The 25,750-nt window shown below is 33.5% G+C and overlaps 3 protein-coding genes across 11 annotated transcripts; 1 reads left to right on the top strand and 2 right to left on the bottom strand.

Moving 5' to 3' along the window:
* Positions 1 to 148: 148 nt before the first annotated feature.
* LOC124217924 (golgin-45) lies at positions 149 to 8,106 on the top strand. Of its 5 annotated transcripts, none has more exons than XM_046624097.2 (7): positions 156 to 338; positions 840 to 996; positions 1,836 to 2,389; positions 2,579 to 2,778; positions 2,862 to 2,990; positions 3,468 to 3,693; positions 4,439 to 8,106. In XM_046624097.2, the coding sequence occupies exons 2-7, from the start codon at positions 948 to 950 to the stop codon at positions 4,604 to 4,606; spliced, it is 1,326 nt and encodes a 441-aa protein (XP_046480053.1). In that variant the 5' UTR covers positions 156 to 338; positions 840 to 947; the 3' UTR covers positions 4,607 to 8,106. The 5 variants fall into 5 exon arrangements, with proteins under 5 accessions (XP_046480050.1, XP_046480053.1, XP_046480054.1 ...); XM_046624098.2 differs by lacking the exon at positions 840 to 996 and adding an exon at positions 480 to 553 and having other exon boundaries at positions 157 to 338; XM_046624095.2 differs by lacking the exon at positions 156 to 338 and adding an exon at positions 576 to 749.
* On the bottom strand, positions 6,726 to 19,639 carry LOC124217922 (ATP-binding cassette sub-family C member 12-like). Of its 5 annotated transcripts, none has more exons than XM_046624091.2 (29): positions 19,514 to 19,639; positions 18,333 to 18,551; positions 17,882 to 18,019; positions 17,407 to 17,568; positions 17,045 to 17,192; positions 16,652 to 16,983; positions 16,189 to 16,279; positions 15,884 to 16,057; positions 15,580 to 15,727; positions 15,305 to 15,453; positions 15,004 to 15,114; positions 14,792 to 14,931; positions 14,579 to 14,672; positions 14,248 to 14,444; positions 13,548 to 13,821; positions 13,315 to 13,460; positions 12,861 to 12,972; positions 12,241 to 12,444; positions 11,946 to 12,044; positions 11,738 to 11,867; positions 11,433 to 11,586; positions 11,050 to 11,178; positions 10,731 to 10,822; positions 10,421 to 10,608; positions 10,158 to 10,314; positions 9,868 to 10,051; positions 9,346 to 9,532; positions 8,884 to 9,042; positions 6,726 to 8,763 (listed from the first exon to the last, which is right to left on the bottom strand). In XM_046624091.2, the coding sequence occupies exons 2-29, from the start codon at positions 18,410 to 18,412 to the stop codon at positions 8,656 to 8,658; spliced, it is 4,287 nt and encodes a 1,428-aa protein (XP_046480047.1). In that variant the 5' UTR covers positions 18,413 to 18,551; positions 19,514 to 19,639; the 3' UTR covers positions 6,726 to 8,655. The 5 variants fall into 5 exon arrangements, with proteins under 5 accessions (XP_046480047.1, XP_068991129.1, XP_068991128.1 ...); XM_069135028.1 differs by lacking the exon at positions 19,514 to 19,639 and adding an exon at positions 18,622 to 18,640; XM_069135027.1 differs by lacking the exon at positions 19,514 to 19,639 and adding an exon at positions 18,617 to 18,633.
* On the bottom strand, positions 19,458 to 24,282 carry LOC124217925 (LIM and senescent cell antigen-like-containing domain protein 1). The gene is made up of 7 exons (XM_046624100.2): positions 23,501 to 24,282; positions 23,194 to 23,307; positions 22,887 to 22,999; positions 22,507 to 22,699; positions 22,247 to 22,388; positions 21,702 to 21,960; positions 19,458 to 21,058 (listed from the first exon to the last, which is right to left on the bottom strand). Exons 1-7 carry the CDS (start codon positions 23,779 to 23,781, stop codon positions 20,859 to 20,861), a joined length of 1,302 nt encoding a protein of 433 aa, XP_046480056.1. The 5' UTR covers positions 23,782 to 24,282; the 3' UTR covers positions 19,458 to 20,858.
* Between the last annotated feature and the right edge of the window lie 1,468 nt (positions 24,283 to 25,750).

Below are 25,750 nucleotides of genomic sequence, written 5' to 3'. Positions count from 1 at the left end.
CAGCTGAAAATCACGCTGCGGCCTCGTAGACCAATCAACGCGTTGATTCCAAACGGCGATTGTTTATCCGTACTTCTGATTGGCTCCCATCTCTCGATAAACGCTTCCGCTAACGGGACTTCCGATTTTCCGACACTTGACATGAACAGCTGATCGGCCAAGCGACAGCTCTTGGAGTAGAAATCAGGTGTTTTGATTTGGTTAGAAAATAATAAGAGGGACTTACGAATTTTCGTATATTGTCATGGATTCTGAACGGCCGCAAATTCAGCCCTCAGAAAACGTCGCTACTTTTTCTACATCGAGAAAGAACAGCATCAAAGCAACGAGCTTTCAAGGTTCCAAGAAAATATTATTCATCTTATTTGTATGTCAGCATTGAATTAACTTATAATGCTTCCCGCTTATGCGTTTAATGTCTTGCAATTTCCTGTACGGCTTTTAAATTTCACTGTTCGATTTTTATCATTTTTGTATAGTTGCTATGCCGATACGCGTGGATGATTTCACATATTGACATCGCGGGATATCTTTGTGCTGCCCGGTTAAAGAGGTTAAGCTTCTTCGTAATCAAAGAATTAGGTGTAACGCTGCATGTGATCAAGACGTATAGTACCCGGACTAGTAGTTGTCCAATTATGGTTGACGTCAAGTTCAACTGATTAGATTGCCTAATGAATAAGACTACGTTACTTAATAAATAGACACAGAATCCCCGATTAGCGTTTCCGACATTTTTATTATACCAGGTAATCTGCTACTGGTGACAGCTCCCGAAGGATACACTTTTTTAAAAATACTAAAAATCGATTTCTTACGCAATCGTATTGTGGTTTTAGGGGTTTCTCAAGATAATTGCAGTCAACCTTCTCCATAAATGGTGACCGTTTGCATTGGAGTCCTTCTGAGTCAGTCGTTGTACTTTTTGGTACAAATTCACTTTATCGATGTTGAATACTCAGAAATTTTTTCATGAAACTGAACTTAGCGGTCACGGTTAGTAGTTGAACGATGATGAGTACAGTTTACTGTGCACGATGTTATAAATTTGCTTGATTTTCATGTGATTTTATAAAATTTTCAATGGTAGAGCTTCATTCTCTTTTGTTTTCACCGATATTAGAGCATGCTGCTAAATCTGGCTGCTAGTTTTAGCGGCATAATTTTATTCATTAATTGCTTTTCTAAAATAATAAGATTTTCTATAAACCGTTTCGTGTTAATATTCGCTTCTAGAAAGTTACAAGTGCCTAAAGCAAGGTACTATTAATCTCTCAAATTGTGCGAAATCATGGATATGCATTCTAATCTCAAGTGAATATTCCTTGGCTCCAAACGACTGTAAAGTAGCTGTTTACGCTTTTTATTAATTAGTAATATCAAACTGTTCAAACAGGTGAAAGAATATACTTTTAACTTGATTGGTGTAAATGTCCTTTTCGTTTTTGATGAAAGATCGTGAAACATGAATAATACAAATTTGCAGTTTTCTTGTAAACTATCAAACTATGTCTCGTTTTCTATCAAGTATTTATTTCTGAGCAGAGATCCCATAAAATATTTACGATTAACATAGATTTATCTGGTGAGGTATTCTGTACGTGAATAATCTTGAATTTGATGGAAAAAAAAAACTACACATCGATACTAAAAATTGAATGAATTTCATAAGGGGTTGAAATTTGTTGGAAATTTTTTTTCTTTGACGACGTATACTTTGCTCCTACTGTCGGTTAAATAGCTGCTAAGGATGGTATTGACATACCTATTTGGCTAGACATTTTACGTTACTGATGAAACAGAGTTTAATGTTTAGTTTATAAAATCAATTTCAGAAACACAAACGATGACTTGTCCTACGCGTACGCAAGGGGATGGAATGGAAAATATAGCAGATGAGAAAGTAGATAAAAAACAGACAAAAGTCCGTTTAGGAGACACATTAATTTACCACCCGACAAATTTGAAACAATCAAACTCTACACCTCCGGTAACGCCCGTTGGCATGATAGTAAACCTTACGCCAAAGAGTGTTGCACAAGTAAAGAAAGAGAAGCATATATTGAGTTCTTTGAAGTCAAAGGAGCCCAAATTCGTTCCATATGAACCTTACAAGGCTGCTGTTAACCCAATTATTCCCTATCAGAAAAAAACCAGAAAGGCATCAAAGAATAATTTGGACATTAATGTCATGGTCTCTCAAATGGCCATGCTAACTGCGAACGAGGCTGAGAAGAGAAATCAGACTTATGGTAAAGCGAAAGAAGATGCTGCAGAAAGTGCTGGTATAGATGCGCTAAGTGCAGAAAGAAAAGCCTACGAAACTGAGATTCAGAAGCTCAAGGAAGAAAATTCTCAGCTGGAGAGTCAGTTGAAATTTCAGGCACAGGTAAAAAGCATGATTATATTACGAACTTATAGAATTGAATTTCTCAACTTTTTAGTCACAGGTAAAATGAATGATTACCTCACAGAATCGAATCTCTTAATCCTTCAGTAAAATGTCAGGAAAGAAATTTTATCTTTTCACCTGCTAGTCAGCATTGATGATAGTGACTATTATCTGATCGCCTTACAGGTGAATGGAGAGTTAAAAAATCTTTTGGTAGCAGCTGTAGGAGAAGATTTGGAAACGAAAGTTCACCTTTTGACAGAGGATAAGCTTCAATTGGCGCGTGCTCTGCTTAACTCTGCTCAAAATCTGAATACCCATCAAGAACAAACTGAGTGGCTGGCTGGTCAATGCGAGGTTTGGAGAAGCAAATTTTTAGCTAGCAGGTAGCGTTGATAATGATACTTAAACTAAACTCCATTCTATACGATCCATATTTGATTCGTGGTTTCGCTGTCTCATATTTCAGTTTGATGGTGGAAGAACTCGCTCGATGGAAGGCTGCACTTTGCCAAAGGACTACCGATCTGCAGGAGACAATAAAACGACTATTAGAAGAACGTAGCAAAGTAAGAGACACCGCTCTCAGAACATACAGGTACATTCTATTTATATTTTTCATGCCTCTGATGATTGGTGCAAAGCTATATAATATAGAGTCTCCATGCCTCATTCGAATTATGAATCACGTAAATATTTCTATACATTTTCATTGTTCACGCTTAGGCGTAATATTCGAACTTTCTAATTCAACGTTCTAGCATGACGCTCTACGAAATAGTATCCGTATAAATTTGAGTTGATTAATTTTTTGTTCATCTCAAAAATATGAGGCACCCATTCTTTAAGAAATCAATGAGACTTGGTTAAAATTAATAGCGAGTTCCAAGTGCTTGGTTTTAATTATTTTGCAATACTTAAAATTCGACTCGTATGTCTGTTTCTGGGCGACTGTTAATAGATTCCAGTAGCATCTCGAAATTCAAGTATCTTTTCCCTATTTTCCATATAGCTCGAAGTTACGTTGAATAATAGGTATAATGCTGAAATATTTTTATTTTGTATTTTCTATCAGAACACTGAGCTTACTTCGTGAAAACTTTGACTCTGTTGGAACAATGTCAAATCAAAGGCATGAGCTGCCTAGTACAAATGTTCTGGATTTGAGCGAAGGTTCATGTCAGCTTGCTGAAATTCTTAAGGTCCAGTTACTTGGTGGCTCAGACAAAATTCATCGTCGTAGAGAAATAAATATCGTCGGTTTAGAGATGAAAACTGTGGCGGAAAAACACGCCGAGCAGGTAGGTTGTAAAATGTTATAACATTTTGCATTTTTTGACAAATTACTTACACTCTCACCTTGTTGAGCTTGATTATTGATAGGTCTTAATAAAAAGGACGTACATTGAAATAAATGATCCTTTCTATTGGTCTCTCTAAAATACTTTTACACAAACCCGCACAGTGAGTAACATTCTGTTATTGTATTGGTCTGAATATGAGTCGACCATCAACTTTACGACTGTATTCCAGGATTTTTTTTAAACACCAATTATAAGGTGAATTTTATGAGACAATTATCTGTCATCACATGTGTATTTGTTGATTAATACTGTATTTTTTGCATACATTGTAACAACAAAACTAGATATTATTGTATGAATATCTCATTTTCAATTTGTTTGTACATTGGATTTATACTATTTGAAATAATTAAAGTTCTAGTTTAAAAGATTCATGACTTTATTGGTCATATATGATGCGATTGGTTGTTAACAAAATTCTTTTAGTCGATAAAACAAATTTCGGAAAAATCTTGAATACAACTCGACCCTACGCATAAGTTGAGTGCGGATTCTGAGAGGAAAATCAGCTAACGGAAACCTTGACTTATATTTAGTTATATTCAGACCAATACGATAAATAGAACTGGTCATTGTGAACGCGGATCAAATTTTCTAGTACAAATTTACAATTGAATATGCACTTTAAGGTAAATACGAAATCTAATTACATTATTTGTAATTATTTTTATGATCATTTTAGTTACTGATGAACCCAAATTTATTATTGTCTGGAAGACAAGATGCAGCATGCAGTGCCGTTATGGGTGCAGCTGTGGCGGTCGGAGGTCAACTTTTTCTACCTTCGCAAACCAGTTGCCCAACCATAGCTTGTTGTCCGCACTGCAGTGGTGAGACAAAGCAAATCTGAAATGAAAGTAAAACTATGAAAAAACATTGTTAACACTGCATTATTAGATGCCAATGCTAGAAACATTGATATACGAAATGAGTGCTTCCACCTTATGTGAGTCATTTTAATATTCTTATAATCTATTCCAATAATAGAGTATTATTCTTATAAAATGTAATGTAAAATTATAAATCCGACGCGAATCACGACATCACTTTTTCTGTTTGGTATTTAAGACTACCGATGTCATTCCGAACGGTTGGTTTAATTTTGAACTTTTTTTTTCTACCGGTAAACCATGTCACTCATATGGTTCTATGCATGCATTATTCAGTTTAACACTTTGCGAGATATTGATTATTATACCTTGATGTCGATTGGTTTGGAGGATAACTGTAGTTGATGATGTATCAGCAAATAAGTTTTAGGTCATGCTGCTTAACGTTTAAAACGCTCAAGCGCTATGCTCATGTTAGGTCACTATAAAAATAGAACTCGTCTTCAAATGTGCTGCATCAATTGTAAAAGCTTTACTTTGGTATGTCATAATATGCATAAAAGTATTTTGTAACTGTGCTGAGGTCAATATGTATATTTGAAGCTGAGGATCTCTGATATTTTGCATGCATTGTACATGAAAATTACATATTCATGTCAGGATGTATCTGACACGGTGTGACCATTGGTCAGAGAGAGGTGGGAAGTCAGGGAATTTTGTGGCCTGGAACGGGACAGAATAAAACTCCCCCCATATTTCCATTATATATAAATAGATCAGAAACGTGTTTCTGCATACCGATTGATTTGGAGATTTATTTATTGGATACTTGAATTGGACATATTCATTTGGATATGAGAAAGTCACAGAGAAATATTACAATTTGGTCAAGGAGAGTTAGTGAAGAGTAGGAGATCCGCGAAATCCTAATAAAAGAAATGGTAAATGGAAATTTCTAAGAAAGCCCAACCATCAATAATTTCAAAAAAATTAGACTTTTGTACCATTTTGCAATGCCAGCAATTTATTGTTTGTTTAATTTTAACGCATCACAGGTGATTTTGTTTGAAAACAAATTTTTCACAAATCTCCTGAGATCAATATTTTCCTAACTTACCTCAATTTATCACGCAATTGTTTCATGTGAAATATTACAGCTTATCATCAATAAACTTATTGTGTTATGGAAAACAATATATTAACTTTATTCAGAATTCATTTTGAGCCATCTGTAGAGCATCCATGCACAAGTTAACTCTGCCATAATCCACTGAAACTGGACTAAGAATATGACTTAGCTACAAAAAAAAAAAAACAATTATAATAATCAGAATAACTGTAGTAATGATGTAAATAAGGTATATATGTATGTAACGTATCTGCAAAGCGATATCTCGTTTTTGAAATATGTATGTTTCCTTGCTACTTGAGTAGTTCCACGTTTGATACGTCCGCCCAAATCATATAACTGCACAAAAATATTTTAATCTCAAGACGGCTTGCGACAAGGCTAAATGTGTTAACACGGACTGATTCAATTAAAACAAGTCAATTCATTAATTATTATGCAAAGCATTGAACCTCATACAATTGCGACACTGACAAAATATAACGAAGCCTATGTTTAATATCTTCATTCATACGTACACTTAATGTGAAATGATATATATTGAAATGCTCCATCCTCCTCAGAATTAACGACTAGATTGAAATTTCTCTATTCCTAATCTTACAACTGACAACCAGCAAAGTTTGCATATTGCATTACTTCATGTGTACACCAATTTGATAATGTACTCTCAAATTTAGTCGCTCCATATTTCACTTCATATTTTGCCATAAAAAAAAATATACTTTCAGGATATGATCGATAAATGGTTTAACGAAAACATGTTGAAATAAAGATGTCACACAGCTATGGTTTGAAAGATAGAACGGAAATTACTGCAGTTGAAATTGATGAGTTTAAATTTCATCTTAACATGTATAAAAAAGACTTGAAAATGATGCATTTGAACTAATTAGGCTTCGATCATCAGAGAGATTATATTTATCTAGCATTTCCTTACTGTAAATGGAATCACTAAAAATCGTCCTAAGATTTTGAACAACAATAAGCTATTCTTTTTTCGATTGACATGTTTGTCATAGGTCATTTGTGAGTAATAATTCTATGTATGTACTAGTTTTTTATATTAAGTGTTGTGATCAAGAGTATTTGCATTATTCGCGATCTGTTGAGAGTTCTCATAAAATTGAAATGAATTATTAATTATTACAATCAGCCAAGTTATATGCCTTCAACGGCAATGGAAAGACAGAATTAGGAGATTTCCATGACTGATATTGAACATAGTGTTATTTCAGTCTAAATTTGTGGTTTTCAAGTTCTTTACGCATCGAATAGAGACTGTTTTCATTAAATTAAACTTCATTTATTTTTGTTATAATGTTCGAAACCTCGTTTGATTCACAATGTTTCTGCTTGGGCGATTTTTTGGTTCGTCTATAAGATTCCATAACATTCTTCAAACAGAGTGAGAAATTCAACTGAATACTGAACATGAAGATAGATAATCTGCACTGAATGAAACTACTTGTTTTATATTTCAATTCAATTATGAATTCAGGTGTGAATCTTAGTAGATACAAAAAATTCCAGCAACACGTAGTGCAAAATGATAATAATACATTACCATTTTTGTATAAATTCAAGTACAGAATAACGTTAATTATAGTCTTTTAGAGGCTAAATTATGGATAAATGATTCTTACAGATTTGCAGGTTTTTTATATTTCTAGTGTTATACATTGGGGTTTATTCAATTTCTAAAAATAGAACAACAGAGAATAGACATTTACCATTGTCACTTTCAATTTCGCCACTTTCATAGTTTTACTCACAAGTTTACATAACCAGTTAAAATTCATGTTAAGGAATGCAATTATTAAAAAAGATTGTCATATTTAGGTATTTATTTCTCAATTCCAAAGTGGTGCAAATACTCGTCGCGATCATAATTTACCACACGTCAGGTGAAAAACTTACGAGCTGTTTATATCCAATTCTACATAAATCTATACATTATATTGTGTTTGTACACATGTTTCATATTATATTATTTAAAAACACTATTTATACATCGATATTAACAATGAGTGAAATGATATGTTATAATTATAATGGTGCTGTTATGCGTAAATAAATAATTTATTCAATTTTTTAGATTGCACTCGTACCGAAAATACTTTAATTTTTCGAATAAAGTCTACAGTTCTATTATTCATGATTGTTTATAGTTAATAATTCTTACATCCATATTGAATGTGTTATTTTATATGTTATGTAAGAATTTTAATATACAAGTTATATAATAAATATATGGGATATTCTAGGTTAAATAAAGTAGCCACTTTGCAAAAAGTCGCTAGGACTCTTTTTATATAAACAATTTTTACTCTGGAGTAAGGACTAAATAAGATTTTCTAAAAGTGAAATTTGGACAATTTAGTATTGAGAGTTCCATTTAAAAAAATTATAGGTTTAATATCTGATAATTTATTTATAAACTTTAGATATGAACAGCGAATTTGGTATTTAAAAAGATTTTTTCACCGAAGCCCAACATTATTACTTTGAGGGGCCCGAGATCGTATTTTCAGCACAGAATCACCGAGCAACTTGAGGATTTCTTTTTTCGAGAGCAACTGTACAAATTTGAATTTTTTATCAACCCAAATGCTCAGAGTAACGTGCACAAAAGGAGAAAAATTATTGTGTCAGTAATATCGTGTCAGTACCCCATTGAAGGCACATGTTCGCAAAATTTGATACAGAAATTGAAAATGTAGACTAGCATTTGTGGCGAATAAAAGAAAACTCTATACTTAGAGTCATGTGAAATGATACGGAGAAGAAATGTACTAGCATTTTTGTTGTCACTAAAAATCTTGCTACAAAATCTGAACGATTTTCTGAAACATTTACTTAGCTATAAATGTACACCTTATTACAGTTTGGTATTTATTCTCAGAAGCTAAACAACGAATATTATTTTATATTGAATACCTAAAAGCTTGTTTCAAAGACGCTGTTCATAGCTGCCGTTACAAGGACTTCTGAACTTGCAAGGCTGTGTTGCGATGTTGATGATTTGCGATTTGCACTTTCATTTATCTGGAAGAGTTTACTCTCGTTAAATTAATATTTTCACATAGTTTTTATCTTTGATTTTTCCAAAATATTTATCAGAATTATTATGTTTTTCAGTTAGAGAAATACATGCATAAACTTTACCTTTCCATTACTCAGAACAAGTGTTCTTTGACAATAGCGGACTCTTTGAGTAGAGAGCACAATGACGGTATGGTCGGGAAAAATGTCCCTCAAAATTATTTCAATTTTTTTTTCTACATCTGGACCCAAGTCTGTCACTGATTCCTCAATAATCATTATCTGTAATTATGACGATATTGGTAAATTGGCTGTTTCATTAATTAGTCTCTTCTCTTTTCCTCTCTACGTATATAAAACTCAATGTCTTTCTATCTGTCTGTCCCGATGTTACTTTATAACTCCGGAACTACTGAACTGATTCTGATTCTTTTTTTTTTTTTCTATTGATGGCTAAATTCGTCTGGCCAGATTTCAGGCTATATTTTGTTATAAATAGATCAATAGTTTTGGAGGTATAACGACATTTGTAAGCTAAGTGGAAACTCGCTGTTAGTCATAAATATCTTTATGTTCAAGACCTACTTTAATAGTTTTTCGAAGAATCACTCGGGCAAAGAATATCAGTTTACGTTCGCCGGCTGTAAAGCAATTAGTGGCATCGCTTTCCAACTTCTCTTCAAGTTTTGAAACCTTTTCCCAAAGAAAAACTCTCTGCAGAGCAACCATTAATTCTTTTTCGGACACCTTACCCATTGGATCCAGATTGTATCTAGATAATAAAGATTTATTTGATCGTTTTAGCAGCATAGGTAATGATGTAACAACTTCGTTGTTAAGAGGCCTCAGTATTTTCATATGGTTGTTTGGTGTACACTTATTATGAATTATATGAATTGCGAATGCAATTGTTTCTTGTAATGGAGTTTACAAAATACTACAAATTAACTGAAGATGTTAAGATATAAAAGGGTTTGAACGATTAATAAAGCATTTCAGTGCTGCAATATGGTCAAGTTTGATAAAAATTGATAGCTTCAAGCCGAAACAGTGACTTGATGACGAGTTAAGCTTATATTGTACTTCATATTATTAGGCGTAACTTACTTTATACTGCCATTGAAAAGCAAAGGATCACCTGGTATAAAAGTAATACACTGCCTTAGCTTGTCCATTGGAACGTCGCTGATGTTCGTATTTCCTATACAAATCTTTCCCGAATGAACTTCTATAAATTTATACAACGCAGATACTATAGATATCTTGCCATTTGTTTGAGAACCGATTAGTGCTACAAAAAAAGATGGTCAAATAAAATATCTTACACCCTTAAAATTTTTCTAGAAGCATACAAGCTTCCATAAGAAAATAAAGCCAATTCTAACTGATATACAAACCAATTTTTTCACCAGAAGCAACTTCAAAATTTAATGTGTCTAGATCTGGATCTGTATTTACGCTCATAGACAATGTAACATTTTCAAATTTAATACTGGCATCGATTGGCCAATTTGTAGGCATACTGACATTTCCAGGTATTTCTTTCGGAATGTTCTATAAAAATCAGCATGATTCAGTCAAGGATTTTAATTAAAGTAATGATAACTGGTTAAATGTTATATCTCATACAAGTGAAATTGAAATGTAAAATAATATTCACCTCAACATAAAAATCTAGTCCTGTGATTGCCATAAAACTAGTATATGCACTTGCACTTGCTCCTGTTATACTGACTGTGCTAGCGACTAATTGCAACGTACAAATTGTAGCCAAGACCATTAACTCAAATCGATGACGGATACTGGACAGTATGACGCAAATTAATATTACTGCTCCTAATGTCAATGCTGTGAAATCAAATGCCTAATTATTACTTAATTGAAACTACAGATTCAAAATGCATTGATTCTTAAGAAACTGAAGCACTGCTCATACTAAAGGCGTTCAATAACTAATAAGTAAGTCTCACCTCCTAATAATTTGATTCTATATTCCATCCATAATTTAATCGCATGTAACATAAAATTGTAGGTTGAATTATGATCGCAGTATCTGTAAAACCTGCAACACAAAATACGTAAATTGATAAGTTTATACACCAATAAATGCTAAATAATGAGTAAGCCACAACAAATTACGTATGAATTTGATTCGTCAAAATAGTTGCAAAAGTTTTCTTTTCATTACTATACACCTACATGATCCGGAGATGAGTTACGAATTTATCTGGGTGAATATAGAATCTTATAAGAAATTTTGAATAAAAGTTGACAAATGAAACCACTCACTTCTTTTTAAAATCTTTTTCCTTATGGTAGGCTTGAATAGTTGTGCGCCCGTCAATGGTATTGAAAGCGTGATTATACATTGGTATAGCAGAGTTGACTTTTACTTCATATAATCCTGTTATAGCTCCGCTATAATTGAGAATAAACATAGATTAATATATGCGCAGTTCATTATTTGATACATCAAGCATAAGGAAGCTGGTATTTGATTCTTCCTGAATCTGAATATGGAGTTGTCGAGACTGTAATATCAACTTGTAATACTTTTAAATGGAAAACGATCAACACAAACTGGAAGTTGGAGATGCTTATAAGTATCCGTTGTGCTTTTATATTATTATAAAACATTGTTTGATCAATAATCATACTTTGGATTAACTCACCGAACATATAGGCTGTACGAAATTGCTGCAATAACAAATAGCGTGATCGGTATGAGTAGCCACGGTGAGACGAGTCCAAGTATAGCCGAGCTAAACATACTAATCCCGGCATGCATCAGTATGGTTATTATCGACCTTGGCAGTACAGAGTCAACTGAAATCATTGATTATAATATTAATTTCAAGTTGCAATCTAAATATTCAAATGTAACTTTCATAACCAGTTTTACGTGTACAACGAAAAAACTCTTTGGTACATCAGATTTTCTATTACATTTTTGTAATTGCTTAATATACAGGTATACCTTCATACAAGTTCAGACTGCATGTATTGAGAAGAACAGAAATTGGTGTCATTGTAAAAAGAGACATTTGTGCTGTATAGAGTCCATTAATCCATTGGCAGTGTAGCTTTTTTGCAGCTTTGAAGACAGCCTATGGATAATAGATACAGTGCGCTTATTTCGTGAAATTCACTTTATTTCATAATTCTAGCTAAACGAATTTACTCACGTTATTATATAGTAGCATTAAAATTAAACTGAATAATATCATGGAGCCAACCATTGATGCAAATACAATCATAATGTGTACGTTGTCATCAATCGTCCTCTGCAACGAAATAAAAAGATGATGAAGTCATGAATCTAAAAACTTGCAATAAATATAATTACTGGGCTTATTGCTTAACTTTACAGCTACGCATGATGGCAAAAATAACTGCAGCGTTGTTGGGATTAGTCAATCGGTACAAAACTGCAACCATGCAGTAAAAGTGATTGAATATGCTCACGGAAATTATACTCACTTCCGCTATATATGCAAATGCTAATGGTCCTACGGCTATAATGAAGGCACAAAACATGGAAATGGTACATATGACGATTGCTTTAAACCATCCGCCAGAGTTTTTTACGTATAGTCCATATTCCACAACTGGTTTTTTCGCATCTGTACTGAATTTCACTGGGAATTCGGAATTCAGTTCATGTTTCAGTGGAGCTGAGTCTTCCTGCGGTAAAACAATAAACATGAACATATAATTTTAAAGCTAAGATAACGCAGTAATAGTGCCGAGTTTTACAAACCTGGGTTAAAATGAAAGTTTGGGTTAATATATAACGCTTAGAATACAAAATAAAGAGCAGGATATGGTATTTTTGGTAAGACATTATCAATATGTAGAACATTTATAAACGACGTTCCTAGAATTCGATCACAATATTACTGTTTTATCCCTTCATGAAGAATAACGTTTCTCTAATTTATGTACTTTTGAATGAATTTTCCCTACTACTACTTGCAGGAAATTCGTAATATTTAATAATTTCGTAATATGTTTGATGAAGACAAAAAAATACCCCCGAATCTCCGTCGAAATTTAATCAAAAATATATTTTACTTTACAAAATGAACAGTTATACTCACTTCATCCAGCATACTATCCAAAGATGCATTTGTACTTGAACTACTCAAAACTCCTCTCGGCGTTGCTATCATTAATAATTGAGCAGATGATGGACTTATTGGTTCTCCATCTCTGTGAAAATAAAATAATTCATAGTGTAAGAAAGACAGTGATGGTGATCATATACGGTGGTATGTGGTTTATCGTAAAGTCAAATATTAGTATTAAGTTGAAGAGGATGTACTCAATTCCATAGTTATACGACTCGTGAATATGCCCGTTCCCTCCTCCAAAAGCTCATCGAGCTTGCGCGGCGGATGGAAAACTATCGCCGGAACACTACTATGTTTCCTTGTGTACTCTTAACATTTGATTATGCTATGCAATGGCAATCATAAGTAATGTACAACTTATTTATATGGTAGTTATAAGATATTGTATACAAATCACCCAATAGAAGCCAACTTTATTTACCTGTAGTACCTTCGTTGATACTTTTTCATGTATGAACGAATAAGTCGAATATATTCGCTATCCCATCGAATGAGCTCTTCGTGCGATCCTTGCTCAACAATTCGTCCTTCTCGCATAACGTAAATAGTGTCGCACCTGTTCAAAAACTAACAATAACAATTAAAATTCAATACCAGAATTTTATCGTCGGTATCATTAATTAATGTCATCTATCCTCAGTAATAGCTGCATACTTGTATTTTTTCAGAGACCATAATGACAGTCTTTCTTCCCATAGCTTCTAGGAAGCACTTTTCAAATATTTGATTACTTTCATTCACATCGCTTACGTCAGCGAGCGGATTATCCAGTAGATTTATATCTCTACGAGCATACACTGCTCTGGCTAAAGTGATTCTCTGTTTTTGAGCAGGACTTAAATTCACTTCTGTAAGATCAGTGTCATCTGATGCAGGTAGTAAAGTAATATCTGCATTTAACTGACAAGACTGGAGTGCCTTGTAATATCTGAAAGTCATATCAAGTTACTGTACTTAATGTTTAATGTGACGACACAATTTCTAGGAAACGGTATGATAATTATCTATAAAAATTTCGAAATGTACAGAAGCATACAGTTCTTTTAAACTGTATTGTTTTCTTCACGACAAAACTACAACCACTGAAATATCTGAAATTTTATCAAAAGTGTAATACACTACAACTTCACAATAATGATCAATTCTTCATTTTTTTTATCATTATACTTGGAGGTGAAAAATATTTTAATCATTGTTACATGTTTGAAACTTTTTCATTTCTGATGAAAAAATTAAGTTTCGGAGCGTAATAATGTGTTATGCTGATGTTTCCGTTTGAGTGTATTTTGTAGGAACGAGTGACTTTTAGTGTTGTAATAACTTTTAGTATATTTTGAGTTCTCAAGTAACATACCTATTTGAGTCAAATGTCTCTCCAAAAATGATATTCTCCTTTAGTGTTCCTTCGAGTAACCAAGGTGTTTCAGAAACATAGCTACACGTACCATCCCTGGTTACATGCCCACTAATGTGGTGTAAATGCCCCATCAGAGCAAGGAGAAGCGAGCTTTTCCCAGAACCAGGTTGACCGCAAATTCCTATTAATTTTCCCTTTGAAATTAAACGGAACATAAACGGTTACTTGATGAAAAGTAAAGGCAAAAATATCTAACGTTAATTGATTCATCAATCGAGTTGATTCTTCATGCTATTAAATGAAAATTCATGTAATAATTTGTACCTACTTTTGGTGCATAAAAATTAATATCGGTTAATGTGTGTGTAACTGATAATGCATTGAAACGAATTGGAGGTCCGTCTTGATTTTCTAAGTAAAACCTGTAAAATGTTTGGAATATTTTCACAACTGTACGAAAGAAAAATAACTGACGTATCTAACTTGTGTACAAGAAGTCGAACAAGGCACATTGTACAGAGTATAAAAAAGACCATCTTACTGGGAAGTTCGTTTGCCTGGGCTATCGACGACCTGTTTATCCTGTACCCACTTGAAATTTCCTCGATTTACTGTTATTGCTAAATTTTTGTCTATTGGTTTGTCCGGGTATCTGTCTGCTTCCTTCAGCATTAAAACTGCCTGAGAAAAAATCAGCAAGTACTACATATGTTCGCATTTGTACTACACGTGTCTACTAGGATGGTTCCTCACCTTCAACTTATTTAGGGACGTACTTCCTCTTGATATACTGCTCATTGCTAACCAGCTGCTTCGTACGCACTGTTTTAGGTTGATTAGCAAGATCACTAACATGACCATGTACTGAAATCGGAAAATATCTATTTTGCAGCGTTATGATTAATACTGATTTGAGTATAAAATCGATTTGCTTAGTATGTTCTTAAACTGTAAATTTGAATTTATGTGGTTATTCCATCTCTTATTATTTGTTTAACTAACTGTTACATGTATAATTTATTTTCAGCGTGTTAATAAGGAAATGACATCTTACGTCTGCCGATTCGACGTACTTCATGGTCAGTAGTCTGGCTATAGTAGCTGTACAAACAGTTATTACAGGGATAAAGTGCACCATAGATAAACTCCAGCCCTCACTTAAGCCCCCAAGTCGCATTTCGACCAATTCCTTTTTCCGTACGTCTGAATCAAATTAATCACATTCACCAGACAGGATATCGAGAGATAAGAATATGAATATTATCAGCCTTAAATTTAAACACATCAAATTTCAAGAGGCCAATATTATCGCATATTATTCAAACATACCTTCTATTTTATTTCTAAAACAGTTGTCCCACAGGGTCATTTTAGAGAGGTGTATATTACTTACAAATTCCTCAACTAAAGACATTCTAGTCAATGAATAATCCGATGTCTTAGTTGCAAAAACAGATGTTAAATATGCTGTAAGTATCTGTAAAGAGAAAATATTCGTTCAAATACTTGTGCGTCATTTAGCTACCGGTACACGAAAGTGATCGATTATCACGCAATGTATACCGTACTACTTCGTAGGGAAAAACATTTTTTTGAAGTACAACATTGGTCTATGATTATAAGTTGAAATTACCAAGCACAGGTAAAAGAGTATTAATACAACAATACTGATTAGAGCCCAATTCCCCATGAGGTGCCAGACAAAAAGTGAGATCAGTATTAATATAATTGGTCCTGTGAAAATCAGTGGGCCATTCGTGATGAGTTCGTACAAAGTATCGCTGTCCGGGACAAAGTAAGTTATCGTCTGGAATGAAATTTTTAATTATTGTGTAGCGATGATAGCAAAATGATTTTAAGATTTCAAAGTAACATCTAACATAAAAAGTTTTTTTTTTTACAGAAAATTTATGTTCTTATTCCATAAATTAAATTTACCTGGTATGCTGAAGCTCGATATCTCACAGAAGAGTGAATCAACTTTTTATAGACCAATGCTAAACAGGCTGACCTTAAACGTGATGCTGTTCTACATAAACATAACTAGTCGTAAGTATCGAGATATTATTGGAGAATTGATGGAGCATTTATTACGTGTTGTTTTAAATTTTGATAATCTATTTACAATATGACGAAGTATAAACTAATAACTGACTATATCTGAATTTCATCCACGCTGGCTCCTAGAGCATATCAGTGGACACATATTCTGATGAGTTCAAAATACTTTGACTTAGAATCTTGATGTAATAGAATAGCAGTAAAAATTACTGTCTATCAATACATATTCACTTCTTTAAATAAATTCCAGTAATATGAACTTTTTCAGCGTAGTGTTGATAAAATGGTGTTAAAGGCAAATCTTGTAGGTATATCGTTTTACTCCTAACAAGGAACTCACCTGAGATTGAGGGTTGAACTCCACGCAATTAAGAAGTAAGAAATTATTTCAGCAAGAATCAGTACTATGATGTTGCAAAAAATAATTGCTTCGTCTATCATAATCAAGTGTTTAACAGAGTCTGGCAATTTGTTGATAATTCCTCGGCCAACCGATGGTTTTGTTGCTGATTCACTCAGCATGTCATTTAGCGCTTTACCATGGTTTTTAAACGAACTGTTCACAATTGATGAAGAATTATGATTTGGAATAGTAGCTGTACCGTTTATGGTGTTATTGTATATTGCATTTCTATCTTCTATAGCTGAAATAATTCCTTGGAGAAGAAAAATCTGAAACATACAGATGTAACAATGATTGACAAATCTATATAGCTAATATAAAATGACTTACCGGACCTATAAGAGAAATTAGTGTGCCCAGCATATAAATGAAAGATGCCATCAAAACTCGCGTTCTTACGAATTTCCATGCTATCCGAGGTACCGATGCACCCGCCTGTCCACGCTCCACCACATGTGCATGCCATAATCCATCTAATCTGTGTTAAAGATGAATCAGCTGGTTAGTCGAAAATGCATGACTAACATCAAACAGTAATTCTTAATGGATCGAGTAAGTTCATTACTGATACACGTTTGTGCGTTGCGCAATTTTATCTCATAAAATAATTAAGTGCTGCATCCTTGACAGCGACGTCGGATTACACCTATTAATTTACCTGAAAATGATCAGTGTAAATAAATTGTACTCACCTGGGGCCATTTATTTGGCATGAATCTTGGGCTGCAGCTGTAGGCAACGCTTTATTTCTCATCCCATTTTTGCAACCGGCGGATAAGTATTCGTTCAACCAACTAAATGACACGCTCGAAAACAGGCCGATTTTATCTACAGGTAATTCTGATCCAGGTGTTCTACATGCAGAATAATATATGTTGTAGTTTATATTAGTGTTACATTCAGATGAGAAGTTTTTAGACCATCCAGTATTTAACAATCTAGTTTTACGTTATGTTCAATTGAATGCGTGGCTAACGTATTGCGATTCGTGACTGTAACATTAATGTAACGATAATTCTTTCTGTCATCTATGGTGATTATGAAAAGTACTTATTTGAAATTTTTAAAACACATCCTAATTAATATTTTTATGCATACATTTAATACATTTGTGAAATTATTCCATAAGGTAGATTATTGTTATTTCATGTATTGTCGACAACACACCTTTTGAACCTAATAGGGACCAGATTAGTAAGTGCCGTTGCATATCGAGACAATCGATTGTGTGGAACGTATGTGGAGTTGTGTTTTGCGAGATAATCATTTCTCGGAAGTGGTCTCGGAAGACTGGCAGTGTCCAGGCTGTGAACATTAGGTTTTAATTAAATATACAACACATTAAAGTGTAAGTAAAAATAGAATTCTCATGAGAATGATGAAGCAAGTATCGCAATTCTGCGTTAGTCATAAATTCTGCGAAATGACACTGCACTGTCATCAGAAATACCGAAGTTTTAATTAAAAGTTGCAACTTTTAAAAACGTGCATATCAGATAAGACTCAAGTAATTGTTTTTCTGTAACTTTAGCTCAGGCTGAAAATAAAATTTTATCGTATAGCGATAGTTATGAATATAGCTCAAAGTTTATTTTCACGGCACATCAATTGGCCTCACCTGGTTGTAATACTTTCTGTTCCATCGAGGCGATTGTAGCTGTGATCTGGGGACGATGACATCGTTGGAAATTTATTCATCACATTAATGCGACACTTCTTTGTTTACAGCAGTTATGCATAGTCCGAATCATCTCTTCATTATTGTTATGCACAAGTATTATCATGTATGCGACGTCTTATGTTGTCTGCATTGGATTCACAGTTGACGGTAACTCATCTAAATATAATATGTATACGGCTATTTTTTTATTTGTCTATGAATATATGTATGTTAATTATTACCATACTTGAGATGTACACAAGAGAAAATCATTCTTTGTCCTAGCTCTGTCAACATAGTTCACCGGGTACATAGGTATATAGTACATATTTCTTGAAAAATTATACGAATGCAGCTAAGACTGAGGCATGTATTTCAAGTTGATAAGACAAACTGTTTGATTTATAAGGAATGCTGGGTAGATTATATATATTTGCTGCTGATGATTCATTATAAACGAGCTGAGTTCGTAGAACCATTTAAAGTTATTAGAAACGAGGCACATGAATATGTACATTGAACAATTAAATGTAAAGTAACTTCAGTTTCAGTAAAGCAAACTGAACCTTCCAACTACTACCTGCATGTACCTACAGTATATTGAAACATTGAGCAATTGTAATTCTCTCACTTCCTATTCTTATGTGTGTACTTGACGTCTTGGAAATTCTTGCATTTTACATATTTGTAATACAGTAAGAGTTTACGAAATAATATCAACTCAACAGAACTTTGTGTGTAATTCATTCGTAATGCATTGGTAAATCAGTGAAAATTGAGATACGGAAGAAAAAAAAGGTGATTCATGTATTGGTTCGATATTCGTTTCACACTGTTATCATAATACACAGTATTATTGAAAAATGTAAGTGTCAAACATAATATTCAATTAACGGTAATATGTATTCAACTTTGGTATCTTGTTTATATCTTGAAAAATTTGCATGTCACGCGCAATGTCCGAAGAAACTAATTTGTTATTATAAAGAATCAAATTTTCTATTTGATTTTTAGTGAATTTTAATGTTGACATAAGTGCAGATAGTCGTACAAAAATTTTATGTGAGATGAAGTACAAGAACATGCAAGTTTACGGTTTTATTTAAACACATGATGCGTACAGAAAAATGTAGACTTACAGTTTTATTTGAACACAATAATCCATACGCTGTAATCACTATACAAATCCTGTTTTTCTTTCTTGTTGTAAAAGTATACGTTAAGTTGTCTGGACACTAAAAACGTTTTCCATAAAAGAACATGAGCACGAATTCCTTGGCAGAGTACAGTAATATGACTATAAATTGGTTACCAGTCTTCGCAACTGATACCTTATCAGCCACTCCTGACAGATACCGTTTGGATATTGCTCTGCTATCAGATAAAAAGATACTAGCTATGCTTTTTCGGAAAGTTTTAATATCGATTTTAAATGGTGTAACTTGAAAGTGAATATTCTGCGTACGTGTGTGTACCGTAGACTCATTTTATCAGACCAACGTATTGCGGGAACGTATACTCAAGTTGTTATATGGCCGCCAAGCAATAACGCATTTATGTAGGTACTACAATTTTTTTCTGTTATCTTTTTTTCTTATTGGTGGCTTATCTCTAAGCGTGACCTACCCTCCATTATACTTATCTCATACACCAGGTCAAGTAAAACGGAAAATAAGACAGGTCGGTTTTCGAGATTACACATATAATATATATTTTTTTTCAAACAATTTGTTAATACAATAATGTAAAATTGTTTAGTTTTCCGAAGCAGTAATATTACATAATATACTTGACTTGAAAGTGTATTACAAAATAGGTAATATTCATTTTTCTTATACATATATATATGTTGTTACAACGTGCAACATAACAATTTGATTTATAGAAAAGCACCATTAAAAATTTACTAAGGACTCCCACTATAAAGTGATGAAAATATTCACAGATCAGCATTATAATGTATATTGTGTGGATACTGTATACGTGTAAAATTTCTGTTTGTATAATTATTTGTGTAGTATATTATGATGCATTAATAACTCGTCAGTCAAATGTAAGATAATTACTGCGAATTATGATAAGCGATACTTTTTCTATTCCTAAGCTAGGTGTAAGGCACGAACATTTGAGAATGCTTCAATATTAGATCGAAATGGTTGTTCATCCTCTAGGTATACTTGGAAAAATCCGAATATCAGAATGCGAACAGTACATATCGAATAATTAGAAGATGCGCGTTAGTTGGCCAAGTAATATTTTTCCATTACGTGATAAATATTTACTTAAAAATAAAGTCAGTTATATAAAATATTTTTGTAGTCTTGGGGACAAATTTAATCAATGTTACGTTTTACTTTGATTACTTCTTCAAAGAATGATCTTTGTCTAATGTAATTTTAAACGGCAATTGCTAAGCACAATAAATATATAAACATACATGTACTTTTTTTTAAACACATCTGGTAAAAGTATTTTATTATTTGTTTAGGCAGGTATTTTTTTTGGATTTAAATCGTACATACGACGCATACGCCTTTTCAATTCCTGGGGAAATTTCTCGTAGCATTTCTTGCAAGCGGGTTTTAAGTCAAATTCGAAGAATTTTGTCTTTTGGTTCATCTTTTGGTCACAAAATGCGCAAGCAAAATGATGTACGCACCATGCTTTGTTTAATGCCGTAAAAACTGCAAATAAAATGGAATAAAGAATGATTTGTAAAAAACTTACAACTTAATTTTAATTATAAACATATGAGGCTTGTCGAATTATAAATGTAATTCTGTTGCTGCGAATTTTATTAAACTATGATGAAAGTAAACTGCAGCAATTTACTAATCAGAAGATTAACATAAATATAAATTATTGTGACATTTATTCGAATAATACTCCTCGTAAAGTTATGGTTCAATTTGTTATTTAGGTATAATAATATAGTACTAGACTCTCGTAATTTGCAATAAGAAAAAGTGCTTTCACTAATTTGCAAGAAGACAAAGTTTGATAGTAATTATTCTACTATTTTGCAACGAATTGTAAGTGAAATTCAATTGTCTAATACTTTTCTAGTATTTGATTGGCAAAAATTTAATTGCTGGTAATTATTGGAAAGTATCCACTGCAGACTAGTTGAAAATTTTACTGGAAATTAGAACAAGGTGCTATCTACTAAATGTTATAAACGATAGGCACTCATGCTGAAGTAACCCAATAAAAGAAAGATTGGGTCAATAAATAAGGAAACGACTTAGGAGTAATCAAAGAATCAAAGTGACCACTGTATGATATTCGAAATCTTTACCAAGTTGTAAAAAAACAAAAAAAACTTACCATCTCCAGCAATTACTTGGTTGCAAACAAAACATAGGTTTCCAAAGAGCTGGTGATAATGAGTCTCACAGTAAGCAAGGCCCTTTTTCTCGTAGTGACGATGACCTAAGAATGGCTTCTCGCACTTTGCACAAACAAAGTGTTCCACGTGCCAATGTTTTCCCAAGGCAGTGACAACTCTTTCTTCTATCGGACGCCGGCAAGCTCCGCAGATCGGTATTCCCATTTTGTCGTGACATCTCAGACAATATAGTTCATTCTGTAAAATACATGATGTATGCATTTATATCAAGCAGGTATGTTAATGTTGTAGCATCTTTAAATCAGGAAATTAAAAGTAGGCATTTATCTCAGCAGATAGCTCTAATGTTATAATTGATGTAAAAAATATGAAAACAAATGAGACATGCGTCAGGCCGACTTTGAAGGGCTTTATTTTGTTGTCAGTCAATATAGGGTAGTGACAACATACGAGTATCGATATGAAACACAGCTGTTCAGCTGTGGCTTACGTATGAAAAGAAAAAAATTCAATGCCAAAATACCATCTCATTAGCCGCAAATCCAGGCCTGGACCTAACTTCTCTGGCATCAGCATTCAACTCAATCCCGCAAGCCGTGCAGTTGAAATGGTAGGGATGATATACTTCACCACGGAAACGCAGCGGTTTGTCGTCGATTATTCCACTATAGATAGAAATATTATTTAGTCAATGATTAGTAGAAAATTATACTACAATATACATATTCTAGTTATTTTTAAACTATCTGAATAACAAGAAAATTCTAAAAAATAAATACTTACTGGCATTGATGGCAGATATGCTTTCCAAGAGCCCCAGCTTTTATTCGAGCGTTACAGGTATGACACAATGCTCTTCCTTGGCATTTCATGAAACCAGTCTCTGCTAATTCACCGCTACACTCCTCACAACGGAAGCAGCCAGGATGCCAGTTAGCATTCATGGCTTTGATTACTCTTCCAATGACAAATTCACCTGAAATTGAATTTGCCTCTAGAATGGATCTAGTTGAATGTTTATCTGAACGAAACTCAAGGAACTGTTTTCAATAATGTTAGTCGTATCACTCTTGACTTGACGATCCAGGAACAAGTGGCCGAACTAACGGAAAATATCTGACATATAACAAAACCTTATAATGAATCTTATGCATACAACTTACCACACTTGCCACAGCAAGGGGCGAATAGAACATGAAAATCATGTTCGCAATACTTTCTTCCTTCAAACTCATAGAAAATACCCTCGGGAAAAGGCCGAAAGCACTGTGCACAACTGTGAAAAGGAAAATCTGTATATATTATATCAAGAATCAAAATAGTTTGTGATCATTATATGTGAATTGATCGTTTGGAAAAATTCTCAATTTAAATAATTCTATCATAACTTTGCTGGAGACTAAAACTTCAACCATTGATAAACATTCCGGTGGTTTTATAGTTTCAATTCCATTCCAAAGTGTTACTCACACAAAACATTGCGGATGCCACAATTCTCCGCGAGAATTGACAATCTTCTCGTGCGGCTCGAATCCCTCGCGACAGCGGGAGCAGAACATGTCATCCAGAGACATCCCTGTGACTCTGTAATAAAATGAATGATATTAATGATGGAGAGAAATTTGCTGTCTTGGACATATAACATCATTCTGTATCAAAGTTTAATGGACCAATGATGTCACTGAATTTGGTTACAGAATATTCAGTGATTGCATGAAGTTGACGATTAAAATCAGTTAATAGAATAGTTAATGAGTATAATTCTTTTTCTATATACCCTGTCTTGTTTGTTGTTTGTTTTTTAAGGTCATTAGTGTCACAGTAAGCATTTTTAAAATTCCTTGGCGGGAGTTTAGGAGGTTTATCAAAACCCTTCCATTCAGCCAATTCTTCGTAGTCATATACAAAAGTAGATTGATTGCTGTTCGAGTCATTGGTAATTTCTTTCTCAACTAAATTTTCGCGGGATTGTGCACGCCTATTATATAATTTGCTGTGATCTAATGACTGTATTGATATAGACGTAGGAAATGGAAGAGTATCACTGTTTCGGGCCATTCTGAAGTCTTAAAAATTCAATGTAGCACATCGAAACTCCGTAATTGACAATAAAAAAACTTTAATCAAACCACAATTTAGCATTCAAGCTTTTCCATCCTTATTAAACACCATTCTTTTTACTTAACCAAAGAACGATTCAGTTGTTCGGGTATGTATGGATTGATATGTTATCTCGTAGTCGTCTCTGTTTGATATAATAGATAAAACTTCAGGGTAGATAAGAAGTGGATCGTCAGCTTTTCTAATACAGGTGCCAAATATTATTCCTCAAATAGAATCTGTTTTAGTTATACACCTACTTGCCACTCGGTGTAATAATTAATGCTGATTAAGCACAGCTGACTAACGGGCTTCAATATAATCATCATGTGAGTAATGCAATAGAATTGAGTTACATCACACAGCAGAAAAGTATATTCGGCGTCAAACAGTAAAATTGTAAAGCGTATCGAAGGTTAAAAAATCAAGTTGTTTCTGTTTAATTCTAAAATATGTTTGTACAGTTGACATGTTATTATAAAAACAATATGAATACCCAATCGTGATGAAATGCGCATAGTTTAAAACACATGAACAATGTCAAATAATACTTCTGAATATAAAATACCATTAACCTTCGATGAAATAAGTTTCTCTGGAGTAAATGAGACTTTGTAAGCTATCCAAGGTTACGAAATGATTAACAAACGGTTAAATATTCCATTGACATATATTCATTTGTTATGAGAACTTCGGATTTTAACGACCACTTGGATTCATGATCAAGCTGGATCAATGGATCGGTACTTTGGTAACATGAATCAGAACTGCATCTGACACGGCAAATGTAAATATATCAATTAATATCTGGAGCTATCGTGTACTGAAATGTTCAAGTAGCACAGATTAATAAGTTCATACAATTTTATTAATACAACAATGAATGGGAGTGTACAGAATAATACATAAATTCCATGCCGAGATATCGGAGTAAAAAATGTTACGAAACATTTGGGTGGATTCAACATGTCATGAAGCAATTTTATTAGGGATTTATGAAAAGTTACTACAAAATGTGAATAAGGCGTGTTCACTTGATGTGTAATTCATTTTTTAAATTGATTTAAGCGATATATATGTAATTAAACTGGATGTGATAAGGTTTAGTTTATGTTAAGTCTATGAAATTGGATGAAGTCAATGCTAAAAATAGGCAACACAGCATTGCTTACCCTGGCATAATTTGTTTGGTGTGATACTTGAAAGAAGAAGATAATATATGGATTAGAAACTGAGGTGGGACTGGAGAATTTGGCTCCAGCACCCTGACACTCGTTATATTCGCCTCTTCGTTGTTTCTGCAATTAGAACGGGATTCACGGATACACAAAACTGCTCAGACGATTTTTACTTCTCGCACATGATCTCACATTATACGTATTATACACTGCGGTACGTGTCCCACCCAGTCGTTTTACATAAACGTACACTGCCATTCTTATTATCTAGCAACAATCGCGATTTGCGTATTCAAAGAAATATTTGTGAAACTACGTAATCCACGAAAAATATCTGGCTTACAAATATGTTTGTACACTACAGGTTATACCTATAAGCGGTATATAGATATTGGGTTACTTACCTAGTAGATAGTATACAAACAGACAACTTATAGTAACGATTAATTCGTTGTCATTAGCGAAGACTGGAGAAGCTTACACGCCCAATTCAGTAAAAATAATTATTTTCCGTTCTACCCATTCAGCCAATGAGACGACGGCGAATTAACTCTATCCTTTTAAAGATGTATATGTATGTATGGATAATCTGTGGGCGGATGTGGTGGCGAGATTTCGTGATTTCGTACTTTACTTCACGACTCCCAACAACTTACGACACCGATTTTCTTCGTATAATGCAGTTATAGTATAGGTATGTACAGCAGCGGTGTATGCTAAAACGAATCGAAGAACAGCTAACCTTACCC

The sequence above is a fragment of the Neodiprion pinetum genome, chromosome 4 (assembly GCF_021155775.2).
Source record: "Neodiprion pinetum isolate iyNeoPine1 chromosome 4, iyNeoPine1.2, whole genome shotgun sequence".
NCBI classification, from domain to species: domain Eukaryota; kingdom Metazoa; phylum Arthropoda; class Insecta; order Hymenoptera; family Diprionidae; genus Neodiprion; species Neodiprion pinetum.
The sequence above is the reverse complement of the archived record's forward strand: the minus strand, read 5'-3'. Positions and strand labels throughout refer to the sequence as shown.